Source organism: Aspergillus fischeri, genomic scaffold (assembly GCF_000149645.3).
Source record: "Aspergillus fischeri NRRL 181 1099437636263 genomic scaffold, whole genome shotgun sequence".
Lineage (NCBI taxonomy): Eukaryota > Fungi > Ascomycota > Eurotiomycetes > Eurotiales > Aspergillaceae > Aspergillus > Aspergillus fischeri.
The window spans coordinates 591,196-611,964 of record NW_001509763.1 but is presented as its reverse complement, the minus strand read 5'-3'; the positions used below and the strand labels follow the sequence as shown (position 1 = coordinate 611,964).

Genomic DNA, 20,769 nt, shown 5'->3' with positions numbered 1-20,769 from the left:
TGTGCCATCCCCTTGCTGTCAATCCTGCCCTGAAGCCATCCTGAGTGGCAGCTTATAATCTATTTTTGTTTATATGGAAGCCATATTGGTCAATCAGATCGCGCGACCCACTCGGCGGTCACTTCCTTTTCCTAGGCGTCGGTGGATCGATTCGCATTTAAACCTTCCTTTTCCCTTTCAGTAGTTTTAAAACATGCTTCTTTTGTTTGATCAAGGGCAGACAGCGTCTGTTAACTGTGCAGCGGACAGGGGAGATTAATTAGAAGATGCCATGGCACGTCAATCCTCGCATATGGAGTACTGTACTGCAGGAGCCTCAGGCGGAAAAAAAGATGCCGCGAAGTGCTCCGATCTCAGGTGACACTCCGGACACTCTCACTCTCCGGTCGGTCGGCATTTAGCGCTGTCATGGGGGAGTTGGGGTCAGTCGGGGGCAACTTGGTGCCCTGTGCGATCCCCGGCCACAATTTGGACCCCCGCTTTCTCTCCCTCCCGTTCTCTTTCTTTTCCCGTGACCTAACAGAATTCATCTCCTTCGCGCTATCATCATAATCATTCGGTTGCCCTCAAAGTCGGACGGTCTTGTTTTAATATAAGTATTCTCCATTAATCATAATAATTGTTGCGATTCGATAAGCGCAACGCCATCCCTATTCTGGCAGTTAATTCTTCCCGATTACATTCTTCACGGTCTAGCTTACACCAACACCGTCCACGCTTTACATCGCATACTCGCTTCGTTTCTCGGATGCTGCAACTCAATCGCTATCGTTACCATCCGGTATGCGATCTCGCACAGGCTGGTATGTAACTTGGGAAGGAGGAAATAGCGCTTGCTCATTTATATCATGTACTCCTACATGATTTTGTACTTCACGAATCTTGACATGCATCGGACCTTCTTGGACTACAGATCGACTTTGCGAAGATCAAAAGAAAGAGACTGAGAAACTGACGTTTGCCGTTCACCACAGTTTGACGTGTCGGACTCGAAAACTGAAATGTAAAACTTCCACCCTTCGCTCTCGTCGCAGTGACTCTGAACGTGTCGGAAAGTGACTAAAACCCGTGAATCAGGTGATGAGCAAAAACCGCAGTGTTCCCAATGTCGCAAAGGATCCAGGGAGTGTCGCCCCAGTGAGGGTGTTATTTTTCGGCATCAGCAAAATGCTTCGATGAACAAGAGTCTCGAGGACTCGTCGAATGGCCGCGGTAGTCTGAAAGGGTTTTATTCCTACAAGAATACTTTCGATGAAGACAGTGTCTGGCTGGATATACCTAAAGATGGTACGGACGAATGATTCCTATTGCGCTCTTCTTCTGCTCGAGCGTCTTGCATCTCTTGATTCGAGGAGCTAATATAGCGATATTGCTCTAGTGGTCTTTGTCGACAATTCCGATCCGTGTGCGGAGGAGCTGGAGACTGTTCTGGGGGAATCAGAAGCCGCTGTTCTAGCCTCCAAGGCTCACCAAAAAGGCCTACAGACGCCTTCCTCTGCCGACGGGGAGATTCGAGGCTTGGAACAATCGTCCACATCGGGATCTACTAATCGGTACTCTTTTTCTCCCCTCGCTACCGACAACGGATCTCATTCTCTGGCACCGGATCACAACACGCCTTCCAATATACTAGACCTTACCGCCCCTTCAATACCGACTGGACCTTCAACCAATGTACCGCATACTGCATTGGCCCCTCAACCATCGCCTCCGATATCAATTTCTTCTTTCTCCAATCCCAACAGCAACAACACGAACAATGACATCAAATTCATTTTGAATCCTTCCCAAACTCTATCACCGCCCATTGATCCTAGTGCCCAGCATACCTCGGAACAGATGATATCTTCAATTCCCTCCAGATCAGTGTTGCCACGAACTTCTGGGAATGCCGAACAGGAGTCCGAGCAGCCAGTGGAGACCGAGTATGAAGTTGTCTTTCTCCTGAGACACTTTTCAGAAGCCCCGGGGCTATGGTATGTCTTTTCTCAACCCTCGGTAGGATAGTATACCTTCTAACAGGAACTATATAGGATGGATCTCTTCGATTTAGGGACCTACTTTGCATCACTCGTTCCGGTCAAGGCTCTCGCGAATCCTCTTCTCAAGTATGCCGCTTGTGCGTATGCTGCGAAACAACTTGGTCGCGTGAAGGGCGTAAAATCTCCTTTTGGTGGCGTCAGCGGAAAGCAGGCTTACACGGAGACGTGGCCTGATGGGAGAGGTATAGATTGGACCTGGTGTGGCGCCAAGTACTATGAAAAAGCCATCCAACTCCTGGTGAATGAGCTGCAACCTGACGAAGGTCCGCCACCTTTGAGCACTCCGGAGGCATTTGGTCAGTGGCAGGCCGCCGAACTGTGCCAGAACCGCGACAATTCTCGAAAACGTAGAAGGCATAATCGATCATCTGGCGGTGTCCATTCCGACGAAGTTCTTGCCGCAACGGCGATATTATCCATTTATGAATTCCTCGATGCGACTGGTACCGCGTGGAACCGGCACCTGAGTGGTGTGAAATCCTTGCTGGATGTCGCTGAAGTTGGCATGTTGCCACTTGAGCAACACCCTTCTCCAGGGGATGGTTCGCTTCAGCCGCCTAGGAAGTTCGGCCTTTCGAGAGCCAGGAGGGCAACATTCTGGAACTTTGCCAGGCAAGACTACCTGGCTGCATGTAAGTGCGCTCGGATGTACCAGTCCCCTCCCCAATTTCAGGAGATTAATGAGCATCTCATGCAGTCATCAACGAGACGCAAACCAGGTTGAATACCGACGACGTGGTATTGTGGACTGAAGCTGGTCTTCAGCTCGATAGCATGGGATTTGTGCGTACTATTAATTTGAACGCGGCCGGCTATCAGGACGAGGGCGACGAAATGAAGGAGGATGTTATTTCGAATGCTCTCGTGTGGATAGCTTCCAAGATTGTCAATTTCATTGGTGCCGGAGATAGCCCTCATCTGACGCACACTGGTGCTGTTGCCGCCGGCCAAATGAGCCTTTCTCAACAAGCTCTCCTTGAGCGTTGGCACCGCCTCGAAGCCGAGCTTGACACATGGTACAAGAGGCTTCCGGCTAGCTTTCGACCGTGCTCTCGTATCGACTTATCCAACGTTCCTCACCCAAGAACGGCCGAGGATGAGGATGCAGCCTCGTTTTCTGAAATATGGTTCAGCATCCCGATGTGCTCGTCGGCTATACAGCATTATCACATGGCTCGCGTTCTTCTACTTATCAACAAGCCTCATGATTCAATCAATAGGAGAAGTGCCATAACAAACCGGCTCAACTCGTACCGATCTATCGAGAATGAGATTCGCTTCCATAGCCGCGAGATTGTCGGCATCTCATTGGCTCGTCCGCATGGCTCCGTTCGTATTAACTCTCTCCAGCCTTTGTTTGTGAGTGGTCAGTGTCTCACTGAGGCTCGTGAACGACGGGTAGTTTTGCGCTTGCTTCGGGGTATAGAAGCTGATCTCGGTTGGGCAACCGAGTATCGCGTGAAGCAGTTGCTCAGGGAGTGGGGGTGGGATGAAGCATCCGATTCGACTGGGGTCTCATAAACGGTTGTGTTTCAGCCCATTTCGGTATTCCATTCACGTCCCTCTCCCGTCGGTCGGAGATTTCATTTCGGCTTCGGTATCTTCCTGGATTAGCACTCCAAAAGTGCTACACTTGTCATCCTGGCTCTCCCACTGGCCGCAGAAAGGAGCTGAGTAGCATCGCCGTGAGTAAGTTCCAGTCCAATATGCTTGGCCTCAACCGCCTTTTGCCATATTGTCCGCGCCGCATGAGAACAACATCCCGATATCGACGCAAGTGACAGACTCAAAGTTATAACGGGTCTAGTGATATCCTGCGATTTCCGCGATTCTTCAGCTCCGCTTACGGGGTTGCGGCTTCAATGGCCAGCTTGCAGCGGATCGATTTCAGTTGGCCTCGTTCTGTTATATATTGTCCTTTTCCCTGTTAGACGCCTGGTCAGGCTCATCAGCGATCTGTAAGCATTAGCGTTGGCGCATATGATAGCGATATACAGTGATTTAATAATGAAATCATGATCTGAAAGATCCCTCTTTTTCATTCAAGCACCACACAACAATTTCAGTTGATGACTTCAGAATATAGGTAGCCTGGGGTCTGGGTTTGTATTAATGCTTATCAACTCGGCTGAGTTGCCTGTCGCTCGGTGTGGTTATCCCCACATCAGGTTTGCATTTCTTGTTTGCTGAAAGCCTTCCGGCGTCAATCGAACAAAATACTGCAGAACTACTGCATGCTAACAATGCACACGGCTGGAACAAGCTAGAGGAGTTAGTATAAGGAGGACTGCCGATTTCACTTCTATCTTCTCCTATGACATAAACCCATCAACGTCATACTGACCATCCTGGCGTGCACAGTACGTAGTAGTCAGTAGACTACTCCGTACAGAGTTGATACTCCATAATGATCAACAGATCCGACCCACGAAGGCCCGAAAATCCCGTCGACTCATTCCCTAGATAAGCAGATACCGATGGAGCCTGCAGGTTAGGGACATCGCGATCTTCACTGAGGGACGGCAGTCTCCCAAGAGCAGGTTTGCCGATCGCAGTGGCAGGAAACGGCAGCACGGTTACGGTAGTGTTATGTCAATTCTCCACATTTGTTCAATGCTTTATCGCGGTGGCCGACACCGTTCTTCAGCGTTTGCGAGTTGTGCACGGTGCTGTAGATACCCAGATGCCTTGTGGATCGACGTTGTCGATGGTAATCTATCTTGGCTCTCGGGTTTCCTGTTTTGAGGTTCCGCGTAGGTGATGTATGAGGTGGAGTATTTATGTCGATTGGCAAGTGTTGCGGATGAGTAGCTTATTTGATCTTCTTTTGTGACTAGGGTGAGGGTCTTGGGCGTATCGAAGTTGTTTGTGGCTCCGGCAGAAATGATTTTGAGTCCTGGTGGATGATAGATACGCTGGGAATTGAAAGCTGCACATTCGAGTCCGAGAATATATCTCCAACTCTCGGATTGGCCTGAGGTGTTGCATTATGGGGCAAAGTTTGAATAGGAAGTACATATTTGTGAATATCTGTCCACAGGTGTATATTGCCTATTCCTGCCGAATCTATGTCAGCGGTTCCGAAGCCGCTTTGACATTCTTCTCGTCGTCGTGGTCTGTGAGGCTTGAATGACGGCCTTCTCGTTTCCTTTACTCTCCTCTTTCATATCCTTTGATTCCAACTCCTCCTCACTCGCAGGTCTTTTCAAGGCATAGGCCGTGGAGGTCGTGACTTCTGTCTCCACCTTGACAGACTCTTTGTCCTGGCCCTCTTCCTTCACAGCAACCTTGACATCTATCTTACCAGACGTAGCAGCTAACCTGTCCGAGAATGTCCTCAAGTCCGCTGTGAACAGAACACTATGAGCCCAGCCAGCCTCCTTGCCCCAGAGTTTCCGAAAGTGGTTGCCGACGGCGTCATAAGTTGCTTTCGTTAGCGACTTGTGAGCGCCTCTGCCGAATTTGTAGTCTCTTTGCGCAATTTGCCAGACTAAAAAAAGTTAACATAAGTAATCGATAGAAGACATGTTGAGAGTCGCTCACCATGAGTATCGACCGGCACCGCCTCTCCCCACCCCAACCCCATCAGACAGACACAATCCGCAACCTTTGGCCCAACCCCCTGTAGCCCCAGTAGCTGTTCATGCGCGTGACGGTACCCCTGTCTACCCTCCGGTCTCATTTCGTCGCCAGGCACAGGCTCAACTCCGAGAACAGGAGACTCTGGATTTCGTAGTGAATCAAGCCAGCCTTGCTCTCTCTCTTCAGCTACAATCAAAGCTGTCTGGTGGATATATTTGGCCCGGTAACCAAATCCTAAACTTCGCAGACGACCCTCAACATCGTCAGCGGTCAAAGCCTCGGGAGGAGGGAAGTCATGGTATGCGCGGTCGCCGACGGTGGCCACCAGAGGACCATAGTTGACGCATAACTTCTCGACCATTTGCGATATGCGCGCGATATTGTTGTTACTGCTGCAGATAAAAGATACAAGCGCTTCCCAAGCATCCTGGCGCAGAATCCTGATTCCTGTGAACTGGGGTGCCTTTTTCTCGAAGTTCGGGTCTCGCGAGGACCACTGGGTATAGAGGTCCGTAAGATTTGAGGAGAGATTGAGGTAATGCTTCAGAAGCTCTAGGGTCTCGTCGTGATGGAAGTCATTTGATGATCCGTTCTGCGTTACTTTTCCATTAGGGCCATTCACAGCGCCAATTGACTCCGCGCGCGGAGAAGAGGAGGGTTTTATTCGGGGATTGGTCGTTGATTGAGAGATAAGCGAGCGATATGTTCTATAATAGAGATATTGCGGGTCTTGTTTTAGAGACAGAAGTCGGCCATGGAGTACACATCGCCATTCGTCACTTTCAGGAACATTGTGCCATCTAGAGGCTCGAAATAGTCAGGAATATCGTTTCCATTCGATGATCAAGTGATATAGCCTACCGAAAGGACTGACCGCAGCGCAAGGTTGTGTTAATACATAATTCGCTCAAACTTATGGGCAACTTGCGCCATTCTGAGAAGGCTCCAACTGTCATGATGTCAAAAAAGGGAACGTCATAAAGAAATAGGAACAACTTGCAGCTCTAAAGGCACTGATAGGAGATACAAGGATCTCAAATTCTGCCGAGTTTCCCTCCTAAGAGGCAGGCGGTAGTTCATGAACTCTGCGCGCGCGCTAACCGCTTCAATTCTAGACGCCGCGGTTGCTCTTCGCCGCCGATTTCACGACACTGCAAGTTTTCCAGCCAGACGCTCAGCGCAACTCCTTCCTTTGTTCAAGGCCCCTTTGATCATTTTCATTATATCATCAGGATTGCCCTGTGATATTGTCTATCGCTCTGAAAGGTCAACCCTTATATTTTTGTTGACTTCCCTCTCGCCACTTGGAGTAAAAAGGAGCTGGAAAGCATAGATAGCTCGTCCAACATGAACGGCGATACTTACTCTTCTTCGAGAGGTGAGAGGCCGTTTTATCTCCCACAGTTTAATTGTAACTGACATGAGAACAGGAGAACCTGGTCGCTCAAGAGAGCACTACGTAAGTCGCTACAGCCGCTAGGATGAGTTCTCTTAAACGATTGCTAATGAGGCCCTCGACAGCGCGACGAAAGACGCGAACGCGGAAGCGAACGTGGAGGTGAACGCGGTGAAAGAGGAGACAGAGGAGAGAGGAGACGATCGAGGTCCCCCCATTACGGCTCCAGGGGTTCACGACGTGAATACGAGGCAGACTCATACTCGTCGAGTCGCGACTACCGCGCGAGAGAACGAGAGGACCGCTACTCCAGCCGGAGAGACGACCGCGAATGGGACCGGGACCGCGGCGATCGCGGCGACCGCCGACGCAGAGATTTCGATGACAGACCGTCTCGACGTGACCGGGATAGAGACTTGTTCGACGAGAAACCCCGGAGAGAACGAGGGGGAGATCGCGAGCGCGAGCGCGACCGGGAGAGGAAAGAACGGAAAAGAAGCGCAACACCTCCGCGCAAGAGGGAGCCTACACCCGATCTGACAGATGTGCCATCTGTTCTGACTAGGAAACGTCGTTTGACGCAGTGGGACATTAAGCCTCCTGGTTACGAGAATGTTACTGCTGAGCAAGCCAAGCTGTCGGGTAAGTTGCGACTGCGCGACGTGTGTGTCTATTTATATCGAGGCCTTGGCTAACATTTCTAGGCATGTTCCCCCTTCCCGGAGCACCTCGCCAGCAGCCAATGGACCCCAGCCGCCTTCAAGCGTTTATGAACCAGCCAGGTGGTGGATCTGCGGACAATTCAGCTCTCAAGCCCTCCAACTCGCGTCAGGCCAGACGTCTGTTCGTATACAACCTGCCTTCCGTCGTGTCCAGCGAGCATCTCGTGTCCTTCTTCAACCTGCAACTCAACGGCCTCAATGTCATTCACAGTGTGGACCCTTGTATCTCGGCCCAAATATCTGAAGACCATAGTTTTGCACTTCTAGAGTTCAAGACACCCAACGACACCACGGTTGCTCTTGCCTTTGATGGCATCACGATGGAAGAGCACGAGCCCGCCAGTGGAACTGAGAACGGTGCCCCCAAGGGCCTCGAAGTGCGCCGACCCAAGGACTACATTGTCCCGAACGGCAGTGCGGATCAAGAATACCAGGAGGGTGTGTTGCTGAATGAGGTTCCCGACTCGCCCAACAAGATTTGTGTGTCCAATATCCCGCAATATATTCCAGAGGAGCCCGTGACCATGCTACTCAAGTCGTTTGGCGAGCTCAAGTCGTTTGTACTTGTGAAAGATAGCTCAACGGAAGAGTCAAGGGTAAGTGGCGTCTATCCGAGCGCGGTAAGGTTTTTACTGACTTGTCAAGGGTATCGCTTTCTGCGAGTACGCTGACCCCTCAGCGACTGCTATCGCTGTGGAGGGTCTCAACGGCATGGAATTGGGCGACCGGCATCTCAAGGTTGTGCGTGCCAGTATCGGAATGACGCAAGCCGCTGGACTTGACATGGGAGTCAACGCGATGTCAATGTTCGCCAAGACTACATCGCAGGATTTGGAGAGCAGCCGTGTCTTGCAGTTGTTGAACATGGTGACGCCGGAGGAGCTTTTGGACAATGATGATTACGAAGGTGAGTTTTTTTTGTTGACGGGGCAATTTTGTAAAAATATACTAACTCCGGTACAGAAATTTGCGATGATGTACGCGAGGAGTGCTCCAAGTATGGCAAGGTCCTGGACTTGAAGGTACCACGTCCTTCTGGCGGCAGCAGGCAGTCTCCCGGAGTGGGCAAGATCTATGTCAAGTTTGACACGGTAGAATCGGCCACCAATGCCTTGAAAGCGCTTGCGGGCAGAAAGTTCTCTGATCGGACAGTGGTGACGACCTACTTTTCCGAGGTGAGTCTTCCCTAGACCACTTCTTGTTGTTTTATTCTGACGGTTTCTTGCAGGAAAATTTCGATGTGAACGCCTGGTAATTGATACCCGGAGGACTAGGATTCATCGATTGTGGTATTATCTCTGGTGCTCACGGAAATAATTTGCAACTCAAAATCTGTTCCCTTTCCATTTGAACCTGTCTTGACCGGCGTTTGCAAACGATCCCTCGAAGGATCAATCAATTGTGCTTGCATCGGACGATGCAACTAGTTTGACCGTGTATCATAGAAGTAACTAGGCTGGTGAAAGTCTGATGATCATCTATGTTGTGGTGATGTGCACATGGATGAATTGCGTACTCCATGGACTCCCGACTTTAGACGAGACCCATCCAACACTGCTACTGTGCATGAACACGAACACAAGAGGTTCAAGTCTTTACTTCTAAGCCCTGATCTGATCCCAAATCCACAATCACATGAAAACCACCCAAGCCTAGCTTTGATCACTCTGACACCTGCTCCACTGCCGAGGCCGGTACACCGACCTACCGCTGTCGACCCACGAACACATCCAGTGCACCGCGCACTGTGGCCCATCAAACTCAAACTAGTCCACCTGGCACGATCGCACATGGACCCAAAGTTGAGTCGTGTACCCCATGGGGTAGTGAAAGGGAGATCATATCCATACCCACACCGATGAATTGATAGTCAACGATTCCGTTTCCATTTCCAGCATCCGTTTATCCGTGTTTGCGGGGTCGACACTCGACACTCGACACCCGACACTCGATGCACTAGTAAACTATCTACTTGTAGATCAGCGAGTTTGATACCTAGTGGTCAAGGTCTATCGAGCTTATGTTGAGTCTGACACATACTTGGGCAGGTAGTCAGCTCAGCCTTCGGTGGTAGAATACGCTCGTTGAAGGATTTTCACATGGCCCGAATCGGCAATCCATTGTCACCACAAGAGTCCGATTTAGTCGGCTGTAGGGCACTTCGTAATCATGATTCTTGTAGTGATGATGCTGATGCTGATGCCTAGGTCTATCAGAAGGCAAATGAGTCTCCATATCCCCGGAATGAGGGATTTTTACGTAGTAGTGCGCGTAGTCTTATCTCTTGGACTTCTGGCTAACGTACGGAGGACGGAGGACTCCGTGACAAGACCCGTCTGATCTCGATTCGATAATCAATATTCATCTGCCCAGCATATCTACTCCACAGCAATACGGAGTACTACTCTTCGAGTCTCTAGTTCTACTTTATGACAAGGGATATGTGATAGTGCCAGGCTGATGCTACCCCGTATGGAAGAAATTCTCGTACATTAGTCTACTGATTATTGATTAATAGTCTGGCCCCGACTATACGAATCCCTGTCCTTAATGCAGGAACGGTCCTGTCCCCTGTTTGGGTGTGGTGGCATTGCAATCAGCTACCTTACCTGGATGGTGACCGTGACCCCTGATACGGAGTACTCGAATTCCAGTCTGCGGACAGATACTGACTGCATCACGTATCTACAGTGAGCGTCGAGTCATGCAAAATAGAATTTGATTCACGTTGACATCACGATATGGCAAATTCAAACTCAAAGTTTAGTTTACCTTACCTTAGTCTGCAGTTGCAGTTTACAGTTTACCATTTACACTCTGAAACTCTAGCTAGCTCTACTCCGCATTGCCTGCGCCTTTCACCGAGTCACCAACTTGGTATGAATACACTGTCTGGCACAACGTGTCTTACGGTCTTACCTTACCTCTTACCCTACCCCGTAGCCAAAGTCTATCTTCCCCAAATTCAATACAATTTTCTTCTAGAATGATCGGCTAAAGCAAGTTGCAGCTTACGAGGAAGATTATTGGTGGTTGGGGTGACCGTGGAACGATAGTCCGAGGTAGCTGGTGCAAGTGCCGAGTTTCAGTGTCAGATCGTCTCATACTGTTACTGTTGATGTTACAGTCCAGGGTTTGTGGTGTGGACGGTGGATACTTGTGTGTGGTTGGACTCGACAGCCATATTTTTGAGGCGATGGATAGGCTTTCTGTCACAAGGATTTCGCCCACGAGGATGCTGGAATGCGGGGATCTAGTTGCCGAATTCTGGGTGTGGGTTGCTTTTCTACATCCTTGACTTCTGCATGCTCTGTGTGTATGGGCATGGAACACATTGTAAATCAGAGATGCTAAGGCCGTGAAAGTAATATGCATAGCATTATCTTTGATATGAAGAGAAGGAAACAGAGGGCCAGAAACATTGCTAGGGTATACATTGCATCGTCCAAACCAATATACAAAGAATTTTTAAACTCCTCAACAGCATGACATAGCGTTACATCAAAACCAAAGCCCAAAAAGACACCAGTCTAGTCATCATCTTCCCGATAGACAGCCGGGGCAAACGTTGTCTTGGGATCCCAGTCGCGCCCTTGTGATGCGCTGGGCGGCCGCGGGCTGGAGAAACTCATGGACGGCCGCACGTACCGGGCGTCTCGCCCGAAGTGGCCATTCTCGGGACTCTTCGTGCCCGCCATGCGCGCAGGACTTGGCGATCGGACCATGGGCGATGGCGATTTGTAGGAGGGGAGGCCCGTGCTGTTGAGCATCTCGTAGGACCGCGTGTCGCCCAGCCGCCCGCGCGCATCGGCCGACACGAACTCGAGACGGCCCTCGCCCATGCCGAACTTGTTCTGGAAGAAGTCGACCCAGCCGCGGAAGATCGAGGGGCGAGCAAAGAGGATGAAGTTCCAGAATCCGACCAGGGAGAGGAGGACCAGGACGGCGAGGAGTAGTCCTTCGCTGGGCCGGAACTTTGCCGCCTCGGGGTCGCATTTTTCCCGGTCACCATTGGTGGCTGCCAGACATGCAATCCATGGAATCGCCTTTTCCATATTCTCCGGGGTCGCTTTGAGGGCGCTGTCGAGCTCGATGAAGGTCACGGCGAAGAAAATCACATTCGCGATGATGATCAAGACCAGAGCTACGCCTCGCCATTGTAGTTGGAGGACTCTTCGGATGCGACGGTATGCTTGACGAGCGGACACGGTGCGGACGCTGGCGGAGTAGGACGGCAATCCCGAGCTGTTTGTAGTCGAATCGGTGTCGAACAGAGACTTGACGTAGACGTGGATGCAGTACCCCATTGTGGCCAGTTGGAGGATCAGTGCGGCAACCGCGAACGAGATGATGGGAATCCAATAATCCTGCAGGCCACGGTCGATGTTGATATGGCAAACAGTGCCGAATCGAAAAGATACGCCCGTCAAGAGCAGCATCACCGTTAGGCCTACAGCCGGGACGACCCAACCGAAGATCAACGCTCCCCACATGAATTTCGGACCCAGTATCACTTCCCAGCATACCTGAAGATGGAAGGCCACCGTCCGGAGAAAACCTAGAGATCGTTAGAACGAGTCAATCCAGACAAGCTCAGAATCGTTCCCAACGTACTCCATACTACCACCATCCAGCCTCCGAAAAGAAGAAGGGCACCTGTGAAAGCGCACGAGAGACTAGAATGCATATCGTTGGGAGTGATCTGGTTATGGCATTGATCTGGTTTTACCCCTAGAGGGATAATGAACGCAATCTGCATGTCGGTTAATAACACGTCCGTAGGACCCTCCAATGCGCCACTTTACTTGCCTCCATGAAACAGATACCCAATGTGAAGCAGATGCTGAGGTAGTGGCGATGCGTAAATTTGACCGGGAGGACTGCGTACGACACAAGCAGGAAGATACAGAGCGGCAGTATAGCAACACTGATCCAGCTGGCAGAGCTCGCTTTCCCGAACAATCCTTGAAAAAGTAAAAGAGGTTAGAATGATGGGTTACTCTGCAACTCGAACACATTGTGAACTTACCATCACCGTACGTCCATGATGCTATCGGACAGGGTAAACAGCACGAAATATCGCCTACAGGTTGACAATAACGACCTCCGACGACTAGCAAGCAAAAACCAACACGATCAGCGAATGTCGACAACAGCAAGCCAGCAATCAGCAGGGGAGCGTACATCCACCGGTGGGGGGGAAGAGATCTTCCTGAAGAAACGGTACTGGACACCGTCCGTTCAATAATGTACGATTCGTCATACTGCCAGTCTTGTTCGTGTGACTTCTGCGAAATGCGATTGCGGTCGCCTCAAGTTCATATCCCGTTCATGCAATGGTCGTAGTATATTTTGCAAGTTGTTTCTGGAGGCTGAAGGGTGTGCACACCCCGCGCGAAGGGCTCGCAGCCGAGCAACAACGCAATAGATGTAATTAAACGTTGCTGAATCGAGGTATCGAGTCAAAAGGCGGAGGAGGGGGGGGAAAGTGACAGAAAGCTAGATCGAGGGGCAAGGTAGTAAGATATACATGGATCGAAATAATATGTTCTACTTCCCCGAACCCACAGAAGATACTAAGGGTAACAAGCCAGGATCTTCAATTTTTGGGGCGAGTAGCAACAATAATAATACTGCTAGTCTAGTCTGCAAAGTGCTAATGCCATCCATGCAGGCTCATACCTAGTCTCTACATCGAGTAAGGGACAAGAGGCCCGTTCACCCAGGGCACGAGTACATCTGTTCCGCCAACCCACCATGAGATGATGATTGGATCTGGGATCAGTGAGTAGTCCGACCAGTTTCCTTCGAGGAACGTGAGACTTGAGCTTGGCACCAGGGGCAGTGGTGTGGATAGTGGAAACGAAGCGAACGAGTATGCATGGACGAAAGCACCAATAATGAAGCACAGAGATTGTCGGGTATCCAATCGACCGGGGACGGCGCCGGTGACCATCAGAATTTAGGGTGATTTGGGACTGTAACTGTAGTAGAAGTCTCGGGTTGGTTGCTGAACTTGCTGTAACTCGCTACGGAAAGGATCAGTCTGGGCGGGGCACCAAACGGCCATGAACTCCACCTATAAGACGGAAAGGAATTCAGACAGAAACTGTGCCACAGTCTAGACTACCTAATTGATTCTGGTGTTCATCGCGAAACATCATTGGGTTCAAGTTACCAAGAGTGGTAAAGGTGGAGAATTGCCTATGGTTGGTTGTATCATTATAGGCGGCACAGCCATCAGATTGGGAAGTTCATTATTAAGGTATTATTGAGTTGTTACGAAACTTGTAAATATGTGTCAGCGGAGACGGAAAACTGGTATCAAGCTTCAGTTACGTGACGAAAAATGAGCACTTTCCCTGTCGATCTGTTCTGGACATGGAGTGAACAATCTGATTCTTCGGATCAGCATTCTCTGCTTTTTCTTTGTTGGGCAAGTCTGGGACATACTTCTGTCAGAGCCATGGTACTATGGAGTATTAGGTTGATTCCCTCAGGATAAGGAACGCAACGAGGCTACCCGTCTTTCGGTAAGCCCCATCTTCCTATCCTCAGTTCCTCACCCTTTAGCCAAATTCAGATACCTTTGCGGACTACACATTCCTCGCCTAAATTCTGAACGATTCGCAAGGACCGTAGGCAACGGAGGTCCTCATCATAAACATACTGTGTAAGACAAGACCATCCTCTTTTTCTAGGCAATCTTCCCAAACTCTTATTCTTACAATATTTAATAGTCCATAGTCTTCCAGGGTCCGGGATCAATGCAATATTACCAAGTAGGTAAGTATGACCAATTCCTGGTACCTTACAGGTGCTGCTGGTTTATTGTTGTAGGTAGTATTGCCCCATATAGGCTTCGTATACCTACCTAAGCCCGGCCCATTACGACCTTTTATATCAGCCAGGGGTATCCAAGCCTCTATGGTGTTTAGGCGAATAGCCATGCATTCACGACGGATCTTTCTGTCCGCTAAACCCAAGTAAGCAGGCCTGTCAGACGCTAATGGCCACTAAACAAACTAAATTCTGCATTGAAATTTATGGAAGAGGGGAACATCCCTGACTCTTTAGGCTCGATTTGGTTTGTGCTTTTGACTGTCTCCTTCTGCAAGTGGCAATTCAGTAGTCAGTCAAGTGCTTACTGCTGCCATTATTTGCCCCTGGTACCTGCAGCGTCCGAACCAGGTGCAGAACTGCAGAGGATGTCATCAAATATTTTAACTTCTCTTCCTCCCTTCCTACCGAAAGTTTGAATCTCGAAGCATTCATAAGTATGGAAATCATTAGACGGAAAGAAAACAAAACCCGCTGTACCATGCGAGCTGAGACGTCAGCGGTAGCGTCATTCGTTCTGGGCACAGAGGAAACTCGTCCTTTAGAAATAGGATCTAGATCTTGCCTAGGCAGCGATTCGATTCTGTGTCCGTTCCCAGCTGCTCCACAATGACATGAATAACGATAGTCAATAATGGAGGATAGATACTTATTTTGTACTACTCAGGCACTTTAACTGCTTCCTTGTCTAATCTGCCAATGACGGAAAATGATGCGCATTCAGCTTAGTGTCCAGACAGAATACAAATCTCCACAATCCCAAGCCTCATTGCAACGGGTCCCTCCCACTCTCTTCAAGATTTCCAGAGTCGAGTCTCAGACTAATCGTCCGGCTTTCTTCGTTATCTGCACCATAAGGGGCCATGCCCTTGGAGCCGCACCTGCGCCAAGTTCTCACCTCCATCCGTTTCAGATCGATAACTAGTACTCTAGTACGCAGTAGGCTGTAGCAGGACCAGGAACCACAGAATTCAAACACTGGTCTTTTTTCTATTCCAGGAATCGGGCTTCCAGACCATACCTAGGTAAACAGGTGTTACTTGACGGCACAATATGCTTATTGATCGGCAGCCTCCGCGGAACAGGCACGCGGCGTGAGTAGCGGGAATACGGGATAGACTAGGGATGAAGTTTCCCCAACGGTTTACGGGCAATCCTCGCTTCAAAAAAGCTCGATAATCTCTGAACTTACAAGATGAGTGTCTTCTTGTCTGGTTAAGCAATGATCTTCGTAGTAGACAATGATTCCATCCCATAATATGCTTCGATATACTCCGTATTCGTATCGATCTTGTCAATCATCAGAAGTTCAGAACTGATGATCAGATCGTACTCTTTAAAGGCTTGAAGTCTTAACCAGACTAAATCCTCAAAGCCTACGATCAATAGATACGGCCAAGTTCTCCGTCAAAAGAATGACAAATGAAGTATGGAGTCTCTGCACAACATCGCTCCTTGCTGACTGCCGAATTTGGTTGCTTTTTTTCAATTTCCTCGTTCTACTTTGGCGTCAGCCACCCACGTGGAGTTTACTATTATGGGAGCGTCCCTCGCTGTCTATCTAGCATTAACGTACTCCGTAGGAAATCTCCGTTCGATTTTCCACCCTCGTTTCAGCGGCTCAGGCTCTCCCCGAGTCGGGCACCACTCAAGTCGTCTGGGATAATGAACTATAAGATCGAAAACACGGCCCGTCTAGCAATATATTCTGGTTTCTATAAATTCCTACCGCGTACTCTATACTCCGAACGGGTTCTACTTAGTGGTAGCAGAGCAGATTGTTATGGTGATTGGGTATCCAGCTTGTCGTATATACGTAAAACCCAACAATAGCGGGTGGAAACTCCCTCTCTGATTCGTTACAGTGGAGTCATTGGAGTTCAATGAAGAATGTCATAGCAAAGTTGATCCCTGACTTCTGAGGCAAACATCGAACGACTACTGCAGCTACGCCGCACCTGCGGGCGATCAGCGCAATAGCAACAATGGACAACATCAGAAAAGAAACAATTACAAAGTAGACCAGAGACGTAGTCAGTCTCATGCTAGACATGGACAAGCAGCAAGGTCTCTACTATCAGGCTAATTATCATAAACCATAGTCTAGTTAGGCATAATACGAGAATTATTATCCCGATGTGCACAGGAGGAGATTACACGGCAGCCTAGACGGGTCCAATCCTTGAGGCGAAGTTGCAGTTTTGCCGTCAAACAGATGACACAACGGCGCACAGAAAGACTTGTATTTGAATTTTGCCACTGTCTTGCACGATCTCGTCAATTGGTCGTGTGTTCGGTCTTGAAGACTGTCGCACACTCGCACTTTCGCTCCATATAGTCCTTGGAAGAGGCAGGCTGAGCCCAGACCTCGTCGATATCGCGATTGCTAATTGCTCCGTACATGTGAGACAGTAGAACCAAGCTGAACATTGGCATGGCATCAGCTCTTGATTACGGGGAACTGGTGGAATCGGCGGTGATTTGCGGAAGGATCAGCGGCAATTAACGGCCAATATACCATGCATCAGTCGAGGCAAACTTTAGCGGCGTAAGGCGCAACCGGGACTCGGTGGACGGGAGAGATATGATAACTGCCTTCTTAACATCTAGACGACCATTATTGAACTTTCTTGATCCTGACTGGCTTCCTTTGAATCATCATAAGTAGAAACTATCTAGACTCGATGGGTGTAGTGACCTCCAGCCTGTGCTGCCTTCTCCTTGGTTGACTGGCAAGCGAGTCACATCGAACTCTCCCCGCCATTGAACCAATCAGCCTCCCTTCCTCCATCCTTGCGGTGATCTGAACGAGAATTGGTTCTCTCGTAAGCCAATCTACGATTATCTCAGACACTCCTCGATCATCGATCTTTAACTCTACTAATCACATCCCATGGACTCGATTGTCGATGCGGAGTACCCTGCGGTCAATGCCCGCACGAGATAATCATCCAATCTGGTGGATCAACGTCTGCTGCAGCAATCCGAAAGCGCTTCCTGCATTGATCGTCCACCGTCCTGCAGATTCTGTCATATAGACGTGATTCGACAGTGCTTCGTACACATATCCTCTCATTTTCCTGCCGCGGTCGAATTGGGGAGCGTTCTTCCATTCTCGGCTCTTCCCTGATCCTGGCCACATGATGTGATGTCGGCTACCTACTCCAATCTCTCTTCCAGAGAAGTTTATTCTCGGGATCTGAAATCGTTGGGCGTCCGCGCCAGGCGAGCGAATTGGCTGGCAAGTCTGCGTTTGTCGACCTTCAAAGTTGCGGTCACGTCGAAGATCCTTACGCTCTCTGGCTCTGGATGGGTGTCTGGTTATGCTTCATCACTTGATCCTTGATGACTAGGGAGTCCACGAGACCAGATCCATCTACCTGCTATATTCAGGTAATGATTTTGTCGAAACCAGTTCGATCAGGCCTTATTTGGGGTCTTGAAATCATTGCCCTTATTACTGATCCTGATATGTCTGCACCTACTCCGTATATCGACAGAGAAAAGGAGACTCAGAAGTCAACCAGAATAAGCTTCGTGTCAAACTCGTCGCGTGCCTGCAGGAGTCTGCAGCTGGAGAACTCGGAGCACCGCGCAGGTTCAGGCAACTTGCAGGGACGTAGGTCTAACACAACAACAAGATGCCCGACCTTTTTCGCTCCAGGTCGCACCCCAGTATCTGCACTAACTAGAGGAGCGCAGCCTTGTCCGAAATGACGTCCAGGCTCAAATACTTGCTAATGCTGACATTGTATAGGCTTGGGAGAGGAAAACCTTGCATATTCTGCCTATATTACTTTTCACCCTCAGCCTTGTATAGCCGTGACATTCAACAAGCTGTCCTAGGGTACACGCAACCCTCTATATGTAGATCTCTATTTACTTCCGAAGAACAAGCAATCACTTCGTAAGAAGAGCACAAAAGTTGAAGTAGGAAAATATGTCATCTTCCGCAGAAAGTACTTCGTAGTCAACAGCTCATATATTTTCTGTTGCATTCAAGTGCAGTAAGTATTATGGATAATTCAAGAGCGTCAGCCGTCCATCTAAACCAGGGAATATTCGAAGGTACATCAACGATCCAAGGTCGTATGCTTACTGTCCGTTGCGATGACTTGGTGTCATTTAGACTTCAGGCTCAACGTGTCCAGGGGGTTACCTTACGTGGAGTTCAGGCGTTTTTAAAACTTCAAATATATAGTCCCCAGTGCCCCTGCGACTACACAACCTCTTCATAGCTTCCTCCCTCTCTGACTCTCTCCGCTTTTTGATCTCAAGGGACTCCTGTACAGTCGTGAGCCAGCCCTCTGTCTGCTGACATAGTGAAAAATGCTCCTTGTCGACTATAATATTGCTTTGGAAACTGACAAATGCAAGGTACCAGACTGTCAAACGAACTCGCGTATTCTGGGTAGCAATCTGGACGGTTTACCTCACGACAACCAGTACAGGACTACCACAGCTATACAGAGTTGTCTAATGCAATCCCACTGTCAAGAACATCTGATATGAGTGATGCGGTGAATTGTTACCCAAAGCTGCCTTGCCTTTCTACAGAATTATCCAACTACCTGAAGTGACTGGGCAAATGCGATGCTCAGGACCTTTCTGTAAACTTTGACCGGCTAGGACGAAGACTAATGAACAGAAAACCAGACTCAAAGATTAGTTGAGCGGCTCATACCACATCAAGGCATGTATTGCTCGGCTGCTTATATGCCCCAAGTACTATAACTCCCTGCTCTGTTAAGCCAGTGCTGCATCCCTGACTGCGATGGCTGGGGCCAGCGGTACTCCCTCCTCCTCATCTGATACTTCCTTGCTCGGCTTCAACAAGTGCGTGAGACCCAAGAGCTTTTGCTTACTCAATTGCATTAAACTGTACCAGACTTGAGTTAACAGCTGGTCGATCTTACTGTGTAACTCTATGTTCCCTTAATGGGCAGCTGACAGCTCCTTTGTTAGTGTGTCCAGAGAAACTGCAGTGCTTGCCAGCTGGGAGGAGATGGGTGTATTTTTATCATTTAATCTCTGCCCTTCTTGTTTAAGCATGTCGATCTCTGACTGCAAGGTCTTCTTATTGTTCTCCAAGCCCAGGTTGACAGACTGAACTTCGCGCAGCTGAGTAGTCGTCGCGGTCAGCTCCATAGTTGCTGACTGTCCGCTGTTTTGTAAACCTGATGAGAGGGTGGACTACCTGGTAGTACTACGTCGCCAGACTGGTCATCATGATCCCAAAGACAACCAGTATCATTACAACAGTGATCAAAACCTGCGGATATCCTGAATCAACCAGCGGACCAGTCACAACACGACTATGATGATTAATGTGGCCTGCACGCTTCCCACCCAGGAAATGGATAATGACGACAGCAACGTCAGCAGCACCATCTAATAAAACTCTTAGAATGCGCCATACAACGTAAGTAGTCCCCTGTTCATTAGCTTGAGTCGAGTCATACTGTGACTGGTACTCATAGACTTACCATGAGTTTACAAACACGCAAAATCCAGTGACTACACTGAGCCACGCTTGCAATCCCCCATTCGGAACTGGTTTCGCTGGCTCTGCGGACTCAGCGTCTTGTCCTGTTTGTACCGGGACGGCTTCCGCAGTTAGCAAGTATCCACCCTTTGACTGTCCCCATGCTGCTTGTCCAAAGAATTCTTCCAGGATTCATGAGGACTCTAAGAATATGGAGAAGCCTTCGGAGATTCTCCAATCCGGGAGTCGCAGCAGAAACCAACGGCTGTACTTGCGAAGGTTTACATAGAACTGTATACTTTCGATCTGCTGCCTAGCTCTCTATTATACATTATTGCAATCTGTGCCTACTGCTCAGCAACGTATCCACCCGCGCTTCAGCCAGCCCGGAGGTATTGACCTCTCAGCGTTGTCGGTACGGATTGTGTGGGCGTGTGGCTACTCTTCAAAGCTGATAGACATTCATCAATCAAGCTAATTCATGTCTAACCGTGGCTGCAGACGCAAGTTCCGAGCGCGGAGATTTTGAGGAAAGTTCCGCCAGTCCCGAGTGCCTGACATATATTCCCAATGGCTGCGTGTGATCTATTCTCTGATTGTGATGCCGTCGCAGAATATAAAAGTATACACCTGCTCCTATGGCGAGGGCTCCTAGAGGAACGCCAACTCCGATACCAATTTTTGCGCCTTCTGTGAGTCCAG

General features: G+C 49.3%; 5 protein-coding genes across 5 annotated transcripts, besides 1 other annotated feature; 2 read left to right on the top strand and 3 right to left on the bottom strand.

Annotated features, from left to right (window-relative positions):
* Positions 1-1,175: 1,175 nt before the first annotated feature.
* Positions 1,176-3,563, top strand: NFIA_026540 (uncharacterized protein; the record flags this gene model as incomplete). Its single annotated transcript, XM_001261476.1, has 4 exons — positions 1,176-1,287; positions 1,379-1,976; positions 2,034-2,674; positions 2,740-3,563. The coding sequence occupies 4 exons, from the start codon at positions 1,176-1,178 to the stop codon at positions 3,561-3,563; spliced, it is 2,175 nt and encodes a 724-aa protein (XP_001261477.1).
* A 1,550-nt stretch (positions 3,564-5,113) lies between these two features.
* Positions 5,114-6,557, bottom strand: NFIA_026530 (8-oxoguanine glycosylase OGG1; the record flags this gene model as incomplete). The annotated part of the gene is made up of 3 exons (XM_001261475.1): positions 5,114-5,532; positions 5,586-6,424; positions 6,523-6,557. The coding sequence occupies 3 exons, from the start codon at positions 6,555-6,557 to the stop codon at positions 5,114-5,116; spliced, it is 1,293 nt and encodes a 430-aa protein (XP_001261476.1).
* A 414-nt stretch (positions 6,558-6,971) lies between these two features.
* NFIA_026520 (splicing factor u2af large subunit) lies at positions 6,972-8,997 on the top strand (the record flags this gene model as incomplete). Its single annotated transcript, XM_001261474.1, has 7 exons — positions 6,972-7,002; positions 7,055-7,083; positions 7,146-7,662; positions 7,725-8,338; positions 8,388-8,649; positions 8,706-8,917; positions 8,971-8,997. The coding sequence occupies 7 exons, from the start codon at positions 6,972-6,974 to the stop codon at positions 8,995-8,997; spliced, it is 1,692 nt and encodes a 563-aa protein (XP_001261475.1).
* A 666-nt stretch (positions 8,998-9,663) lies between these two features.
* Positions 9,664-9,694: a microsatellite.
* A 1,578-nt stretch (positions 9,695-11,272) lies between these two features.
* On the bottom strand, positions 11,273-13,005 carry gprM (the record flags this gene model as incomplete). Its single annotated transcript, XM_001261473.1, has 5 exons — positions 11,273-12,300; positions 12,357-12,495; positions 12,543-12,706; positions 12,772-12,855; positions 12,927-13,005. The coding sequence occupies 5 exons, from the start codon at positions 13,003-13,005 to the stop codon at positions 11,273-11,275; spliced, it is 1,494 nt and encodes a 497-aa protein (XP_001261474.1).
* A 6,323-nt stretch (positions 13,006-19,328) lies between these two features.
* Positions 19,329-19,730, bottom strand: NFIA_026500 (uncharacterized protein; the record flags this gene model as incomplete). Its single annotated transcript, XM_001261472.1, has 2 exons — positions 19,329-19,461; positions 19,534-19,730. The coding sequence occupies 2 exons, from the start codon at positions 19,728-19,730 to the stop codon at positions 19,329-19,331; spliced, it is 330 nt and encodes a 109-aa protein (XP_001261473.1).
* Positions 19,731-20,769: the final 1,039 nt, after the last annotated feature.